This window comes from Tiliqua scincoides, chromosome 2 (genome assembly GCF_035046505.1).
Source record: "Tiliqua scincoides isolate rTilSci1 chromosome 2, rTilSci1.hap2, whole genome shotgun sequence".
In the NCBI taxonomy this organism is placed as follows: domain Eukaryota; kingdom Metazoa; phylum Chordata; class Lepidosauria; order Squamata; family Scincidae; genus Tiliqua; species Tiliqua scincoides.
Window position 1 is genome coordinate 142,530,258 of NC_089822.1, and position 9,344 is coordinate 142,539,601.

At 41.2% G+C, this 9,344-nt stretch overlaps 1 protein-coding gene across 1 annotated transcript in view; it reads right to left on the reverse strand.

Moving 5' to 3' along the window:
* SMURF2 (SMAD specific E3 ubiquitin protein ligase 2) overlaps positions 1 to 9,072 on the reverse strand; it is an 84,516-nt gene extending 75,444 nt beyond the window's left edge. The window contains exon 1 of the mRNA XM_066614744.1: positions 8,780 to 9,072. Within this exon, the coding sequence (XP_066470841.1) occupies positions 8,780 to 8,831 (52 nt within the window). The 5' untranslated portion in view covers positions 8,832 to 9,072. The remainder of the gene's footprint in view (positions 1 to 8,779) is intronic.
* Positions 9,073 to 9,344: the final 272 nt, after the last annotated feature.

Here is a 9,344-nt window from a genome sequence, read left to right on the forward strand (position 1 = left end):
AAGGGATCAAGCTGGTTCACACAACATTCCTGATCCTTCAAACCACAGATTGGAGTTGTTTGGAGGGTCAGGAATGCCCCTCAGGCTTGTACACTCCTCCCCCCTTGCATGCTCAGATTCAGTTGGACACCTCTCTAGCACAAACTATAATTTGCCATTGCATCCAAAGCAGTGAACAAGGATTTGTACTTACTCACCAAGGCAAAATTGTAAACCACCATCAATTCTGGTCTAGAGTCAGAGGCACCATTATTTGAAGCAACAGGACCATGTTGTTTATTTAAAATATTTCTATCCTGCCTCTCTTTTGCAAAGGCAAATGCCCAGGGTGTGAATTATGTGTGAGCTAGCCCACTGCTTCAATAATTAAACTCAGTTATTCCATTTAGCAAACCTTGTCATTTCTTCCACAATGAACTGAAAGATGCAACATCAGTGTTGAAAGCAGTAAGAAAAAACTAACCAAACATTTGACGCATATTCTTCTTGGAGTTTCAATTACTAACAGAGTACCCTAAGAGTTCTAAAAAAGCCTGTGAATTACACAAATCACTGCACAATATTTTCTCATAACAATACATGAAGTCACTGATAACATTTGTTGCTAAACCTAGATATTCTTCATAGCCTTCTTCAACCCAGGTACAATCTCCATGTTAAACTTTATCAAGCAATTCCAAAAGGCAAAGCTGAGTTTTTGGGTTATTACTGTGGACCAGCTGCTTGCAAGCCTGCCCTAGGACATAAAAATAATCACTGACCAACAAACTGAGGGATAAGCCAAGCTTTTGGTTTAGGTCAACTATTTTCCTGCTATTGTTCATACAGTGCAATTACAATTATTCAATCATTACTGAAATGCTACCTGGGAAGTCATATGTTGCAGGAACAGTTTGCTACAAGCATTATGTAGCAGTTATGTTGAGTATACATGGCCTAGCAATAATTTCCCCCTCTGGCCATCAGGAAACAGTCTTTTATACAAACTTATGCTGCTTCCTTAACTTTCAAAACTCAGCAAATGTGATAAAAGCACCCTGTTGATGACACTATTCACATCACAGAATGGCTGCTATTCATTGACCAAAGCTGAAGTTCTATTAATAGGAAATCAATGGATAGTCTACTCCAAGACTTGGAATTTAAGCTTAAAACCAACTTTGTTGGAAGGAGCAGTGCGAACAGGATGGTTAAGCAAGAAAAGCAAGAAACCTGGAGACACAAACAGCTTATTGCCTCTGCTGAGCAGACCATGGGCTTCAATCTTATTCATACAGGCAGTGTAAGTGGCCACTTAAAGAAGGGGCTTAATTCCAAGTCAACACCCTCAACAGCTTTCCACTGTTTGTATGTTTTCTCAAATCTAAATTAGACAATTTCTGCCATGACACTACACTCAGAAAGACAAAAAGGGCAAACAGAATATTACCAATTCACTTATATATTTAGGAATGTATGTACATTCCTACCCTGGTTTCTCCATCAGTAAAAGACTTGAAAGAAACCTCTTTCAAGAATTTGACTTTTCATCAGTGTCAGTTCAAACACCTCTTTTCAGATAAAGTTCCAACAAATATCAACCACCCTATTGATATTAATCCTATTAACAGCCCTAAAACTCTTAAGGTTGGGCATTCCATCTTCCCATTATCAAGCAATAATATTCTCAGTCAATACCAAAGTTTTGGAGCAATACAAAAATTCTGTTTCTGCAGAGAAACTGAATACTTTATGCAGGGTGCTTAATTATGATAGAAGTAGAAAACAGACACAGAGCATGCTATTTGCTAGTGTTAGTAATCCTAATAAGTATAATATAGCATATTTGTTACATAAACTGCTCTGAGAACTACTTTTTGTTGAAAAGCAGTATATCAATATTCTTAATATTTTATTATTAAAAAGACAAATTCTACCTTGCCTTTCTCCCTTTGGGGGATTTCAAGGTGACTTACAATAATGATTTTAAAACTTAGTTTATACAAGACTACAACAAAAAACCACAGCATCCGTTAGAACAGTAATAGTGAACCTATAACACTTGCGTCGAAGGTGACAGGCCATGACATTTTGGGTGACACGTCAGCATTCAACAAAATTTAACAACAGAGTTTGTTTTACTCATATTTCATTTACTTAATTGACATTTCTTTATATAATATACTGCACCACCCGATTGCAGTGTTTTTAAATAAATGAATATGTAAAGGCTTGTTTCTCTTTTGTTTGGAGGTGTGTGCATGTGAGAGAAAGAAAGGAGATGCTAACAGAGTCAAGTTAGGCATTTTCTGAATTTTTGACATGCTGAGTCCAAAGGTTCACCATCACTAAGTTAGAACAAGATCAAGGAGGAAATCAAACAAGCTCAGAAAATAGCCTGTGCAAACAGCCAGGTTTCAACCTCTGAAAAAAAATACTGGCAGAGACAGAAAAAGCCCACAGTACAAGACAAGAAATTTCACATTGTGAGGGCCTCCACTCTCACCCACCACTGTCAACCAAATCTCAGAAGAATCTCACTGTCAGTCAAGTTCTTCCCTGTAGACAGACAGATACATGTGTACAGAGGAAGGCAGCCCTTCAAGTATCTGGACTCCAAACTGTGCAGGGTTTTAAAGGCCCAGCACCTTTGAACCATGTCTGGGAACAAACTGGTAATCAACACAACTGCAACAATAAAGACAAGGCGTTACTAAATTGAATAAGAATATTAATTACTAAATAGCTGCCATCAAAGGTGATTGATTCAAGTATTTGAGTCTGACATATAAGAATAAATTAATTAAGTTCAATTAATAGATACTAAAATTTGAGATATTAAAACCACAAATGCTGCATAGAAGTGAGAATATAGGAGACAACTCACAAAATTCAAGAAAAAAAATTCAGCACCAAAAAATCAGAGGACTAATTAAAGACACATGTACCCCCTATAACTGCAGTCTGACAACAGAAGTGACCAGAACAATCCATTTGACTCATGAGGGCAGCTGAGATTACCACCAATACTAGCCACAAAGGTTATCAAAACCAACTTCTACAATGCTCTGAGAGCAGTTGCCCAGTAAAGGAAAAGTCACTTATAAAATTCATCTGGCAGAAAACAGAAGAAACCCTGGTGGTTATGGTATCACTGGAGAAACAGACAACTATAGATAAGTGTCAAAACACACTAGCAATGCAATCTTAAGCAGGTTTACTCAGAATTCCACTGACTTATTCTCTAGTATGAGTATTTAGGACTGCAGCCTAAAAATTATAATGCAAAATGTTACAAGCCATGCCAATTTAGTTTGTTTTATTATCATTAAGAATATTTATATACAAAAAGTAGTTGTTTACACAGCAAAATAAATCAATAAATTTTTGCAGTGGTTAGAAAGCTGGAATAAGACTTGGATGATTTAGATTCAAATCCCCACTCAGCTTTGAAGCTTCCCAAGTGAACTCAGGCCAACCACTATCTCTCAGCCTCACCTACTAGCAGGGTTGTTGTGAGGATAAAAGAAGTGAAGAAACCATATACAGCACCCTGAGCTCACAGGAGGAAGGGACAGTGTAAAAAAATAAATGGTTCCATGACCCCAGAGGGTTCACAGTATAAAAGATACAGAAAAGACACCAACAGCCACCACTGAAAAAGACACCAAAAAGACTTCACGGGGTGAAGAACAGTTGCACTCCTCCCCTAATTTAAGATTAAACCACTTTAAAAGGTGCCTCTTCACCCAGTTGGCTAAGGATATTCCACTAGATTCTATGAAATTAGTTTTCAATTCATTTTGTTCCAGCCTACACTTTTAAACTCAGTATACAATACTGTGGTGCTAAATAAAAGTACTGTACTGTAGATGATTACTTGTTCACACATATTTGCCCACGTGTCTAACAGACAATAATCAGAATTGCTGCAGAATTCAATATCATCTTCTGCTGCAAAGGAGATGATATAGACTCAATTTCTCCTTAAACAAAGAACTAAGAACCTAATATGATTATACTGATGCTTCCTCCGCCATCTGCACAATCTCTTTAACTGAGATGTCCATCTGACAGTACTGTATTGTCTTTGATGGTACACCACACCTATTACTTAAATAGCACAAATACTTTCCTACTAAGATTAAGAGTCAGCATCCTTGTAAACCCATAAATTTATGTTTTATTTGAAGAAGAAACCTCAGCAGCATTTACACTTCAGTTCAAACTATCCAAGCAGGCATTATCTGTATATTACCAGCACAATATTTCATGACACCACATTGGTACAATAATCAGCAGTTATCATCCTAAATGTTTAACTATTGATATGACAAGTGGGGGTGTTTTCACAAGTGACACTTATTTTGATCCTGATCATGTCTATGATCAATTCCTGCTGTGAATTCAACATACAGAAGCACATATAAAAACCAAAACATAGTTCATTCTAGTCAGTGTAGCTTTTTATACAGTTGTAAGTAGATCTGTGTCATTTTAAACAAAATAGCCTTTGCGGGCCACCAGATTTTTCATGATTCAATTAGATAAGACAGAGAAAAAGATAACAGCAACCCCCCTTCCAGCTCACCTATGACACCACTGCCACTGACAAAATTGAATAGTAGTAAAAACATGTGATCGCACCTACTACTCTACAGAGCCAGAAACCTTACCATTATTTTTAAACATTTTCATACTGTCCGCATAACATATTGTATGTCAATTCTGCATGTTTTTGGCAAATTAGAAGAGGCACACAGTGAACAAAAGATACATTAGAACTATGAAAATGCTGGGCATACAGTAGAAGTATGCCTTTACAGTGGGGTTATAGAACAGAGATCTAAATAAACTGTTGAACACTTAGCGCAAAGGTATGCCAAACATTTCTCAGAACATTCTTAAAGCCTCACAAAGAATCAACCTTTTCTTCTAAATCAGCCCTAGGTTAAATATTTTATTTGGCTCCTCAAGAGGGACAGAGAAGTTGGGCATTAGCTCCAAATCAGTTCCTGGACTCAGATCAAACATTTTGTCATTTATCCAGTCAGTCAAAACAGTGTTTCCATCTAAAATGTTTATGTCCCAAAAACTGCTAATTTAATCCAGTTTTTCCAATCCCTTTTTCACAGTCTATATAAAATACAGAGTTCGCTACAACCCTTCTATACTATTTTCCAACAGTATTTGTAGAATTATGAAAATATCCAATAATTAAAAAATTTCAAAGCAGATAATTTGATATATATACATATTATGCATTTTTACCAAATTAATCTGAGCATGACAAAATGTTAATGCCATAAGTGAAGACATCTAATTTTGTAAAGCCTACCAGATTCTAAGCATATCAGATTGATAATCACACTAAAAATATTTTAATTCCAAATAACTTTACCATTTAGAAATTCCTGAAGTACATTTCAAGCCAAAAGAAGCAGGTAACCAAAGAAACAGAATACATGAGCTGAACATGTCTGAAAGCAAGCTCTGCAAGACAACTTGCAACTCATTCCCATGCACACCTACTGAGAAATCAGTTCTATCAATTTAAATATTACTGACTCAAGTAAATGTGCACAGGAGTGCAACCTTAAGTTAACTGCCACCTTTTTCTGGGACACAGGGTGTTTTCTTCCTGCTGAATCTTTTCTTAAGCAATTAAAACAAAATGCAAATGGCATTAACCAAAGCACATAATATTTCAATTTTCCATTGCACTCTAAACTTGTTTACTCAAACATCACTCCTACTGTGGATTATACTCTTAAGTAGATGCACACACTACTGCAGCCTAAGACTATGAAAAGTCCACTTATTCACCATTTTCTCTATATATTTTATTTTTCTGAATAAAATACATTATAATACTTGTGAATTCTTACCTGCAAGTCACTACTATAAATCCATTTCCCCAGAAAAACTGACAGACTCATTCCTCACCCAAGCCCCCACTCCTACCTACTGGATCACACTGACTAAAAAGCAGAGCACTTCAACTGTACAAATCATGAAAAAATGAGCTCCCTTTTGTCTCTTCTCTTGCTTCACAAGAGATCACCACAAATGAGAAATCCAAAATTCCAATATATAAAGAGTGGAAAGGGAAACAGTACCAGGAGAACAGGGACCAAAGACAGCTGTCTAAAAACATTTGCCCATCAAGAAATCAGCAGGTTTTCAAAGTTTTATAACAATAAGTGTTTCTCTACTCAGTATTGTAGCTCAGTTTCCCAAAGCAGTAGAAACTGAACCACAACTATTTCACATTCCAATCTAAAACACTTGTTCCAAGAGCCTATTTCTAAGGACCTTACCACACAGGAACTACAGGAACCCTGCAAGCAAACTCACACTTTGTACATAAGAGTTCAACAGTACAGGCTAAGCAAATGCTACACATTATTTTTTATTGTGAAGAAAACTCTTTCACTTGACCAGGTTTATTTTCTAGTAGTTACTGGAATTTACAAACATATAACACCTAGAATATTTTAAACAACTATGAACACAATTACAAGTGAAAACACAAAAAGTATTAAAATACTTCAGACATGCAATTATACTGCTATTTTTGAAACCAGCTCTCAGAGTAACATATTTTAACGGCTACCAAGTCCTTGAATTGTTATACACTTATTTTTGCTCCCAAGGCTGCAATTGTACAGACACTACTTGGGCATCAACTACACTGAAAACAAGCATAAGATTGGGCAGCAAGCCTTTTTGCAGCAGAAATAAGCTGCAATGATCAGTCTAGCTACATATTTTTAGAAATACTGTAGTACAGTGGTTCCGACACATTTAGCACTGGAACCCACTTTTTAGAATGAAAATCTGTCAGGACGCACCAGACGTGATGTCATGACCAGAAGTGACATTATCAAGCAAGAAAATTTTTTAACAATCCTAGGCTGCAATCCTACCCACACTTACCCAGGATTAAGTCCTATTTATTATCATTGTTAAAAGAATATACATAGTAGCTTGTTAAAAGTACAGGTCTGTAACATTTCCCCAAATGCAGTCACATACCATGGTAGTATCAAGTCTAATATATTAAAAATTAAATATTGAAATGAGTGTGGACACACCTGAAATGGGCTCACGACCCACCTAGTGAGTCCCAACCCACCATTTGAGAAACACTGCTGTAGCATATTTCTTTCCAGTCTGTAAAATTCTTCTAGTTCAGATATATATTGATATAACATGTTAACTTTAATAACCAAAAGATTACAGCACAATAAATTACACCAACAGGCCAATCAACTGTCTACTCAGAAGTAAGCCCTACTGAATTCAATGGGACTTACGGGACAGGATAGCAGCCCAAGATAACCTCACACAACCTTCACTACAGAAGTTGATTCAAGCAGGGCAGCACTACAGATCAAAACAAAGGGTACAAAAGAGGCAGGTCGATTCAAGTTTATGCTCAAAGGAAAGATGGGGCAAACTTTTCTTAGGGGCCTCTTCTGCTGGAAGAACTTCTATGGATCCTCAGTGGCTTAACACCCCCCATCTCCCTCAAAGTGCAATGTTATTCCATAGATTATAAACTAGTTTTAATTACATTCATCCCCCCCCAATCATGGAAGTGTCCAAGGGTTGAAAGGCTGCAACAAGAAATGGCTCTCTCTCTCTCTATGTATACAGTACACACACACACACTTACACAATGCTGCTCACTCTGAAGCGCCCGGGTTTACTTTCAAGGTAGCATTTAACGCTTGCAAGTAGCAGCAGCAGCAGCCCTGAACTCAGAGATCCTCCTTGCTTTGTGCAACCATTTCAGCTAAAAGCTCCACATTTCTTCTCTCAACCAGGGGCACGCAGGCACCCCACCCCCACCTCTTCTCCCTCCGTCCCTTTCTGAGGAGATCTGTGGGGTGAAGAGTTTACTTTCCTCCCTCCCGCCCCGAGGCCTGGGAGCTGCTTTCGAAAGAGTCCTTCGAAGTCAGTCCACAGGTTCAATCTCAAAGACACGTGGAAGGAGCTCGGCTCCTTCCCACCCAGCGAGTTGCAGGCAGCTCCCTGGCTCTGGAGCTCGTCCAGTGGCTTCTCCACAAACTCTGTCCCGAAATGGTGATTTCATTCCCTCCCCCCCAAAAAGGTGGGCCCCTAACATCTTTTACCCCACACACACACTCAACACACACGAACACAACACTCACACACACACACTCAACATACTCACACACAACACCCCCTACACACACTCATTCAACACACACGAACACAACACTCTCTCACACTCACAACACACACACTCACAACACCCTCACACACACTCAACACACACGAACACAACACACACACACACACAACACCCTCAACACACCCTTACACACACACAACACCTCCTTACATACACTCTCACAACACCCTCACACTCACACTCACTCAATACACAGGAACACAACACTCACACACTCAACATACTCTCTTACACACACACAACACCCTCGACACATCCTTACACATACTCTCACAACACCCTCACACACTCAACTCACCACACTAAACACAGCCTTACACACACACTCTCTCAACAACCTCGTACACACACCACTTCTCAGACGCTCCGCGCTGTGCCTCCATTCACCGGAGACAAGGCTGCCCCACAGCCGCAGCCCTCCCGGCCACGCAGAAGCCCCGGACGCCCGCGCCTCCTGGAGCAGACGCGCTGCCCTCCCTTTCTTCTCTCCGCCGCGAGCAGCCCGGCCGCCTCCCGGAGCGCCAGGAAAACAAGGCCCCGCCGCCCGCCCCGCGTGGGGTCCCCCCAGCCCCTCACCTGTCAGGCGCAGCTTGACGGGCCCGTTCCTCCGGGCCCCCTGGTTGGACATGACCCCGCGGGCGCCCCGAGAGAGAGCGAGAGCGCGGCGCCTCCTGCCCGGGTGCTCCCTGCCGGGGCGGCCGGCTGGGAGGAGGGAAGGAGCGAGCGAGCGACCCGCTAATGGAGTCGGGCTGCGGGCGGCTCACAGCGGCGGCGGAGGAAGAAAAGCCCGGATGTGCCCAGCGTCGCCATGAGCTGCCGAGCGTCGAGGAGGAGGCGCCGCCGCCGCCGCCTTTCCTTCCGTCCCCTGCCCCGGCCTCAGGCGGCGAGCACAACAAAGCCTCCCGCAGAGAAGGCGCTCCGGCCTGCGGGGGGGAGCGCTGCGCTGCGCTCTGGCGGAGGCCTTCGCTGGGAGCAGATGCCTCCCTCCGCTCAGCCTCCACACGCCGCCGCCTCTTCCTCCTCCTCCTGGAGACTGGAAGAGAAACAGGCCTCTTCGAGGTGGCGGGAGAGCACCTCGGCAGGCGGGAGCAGGGCCCCCTTGTCAGGGCCTGGCCCCCGAGGTCAGGGTTTCCCAACCTGC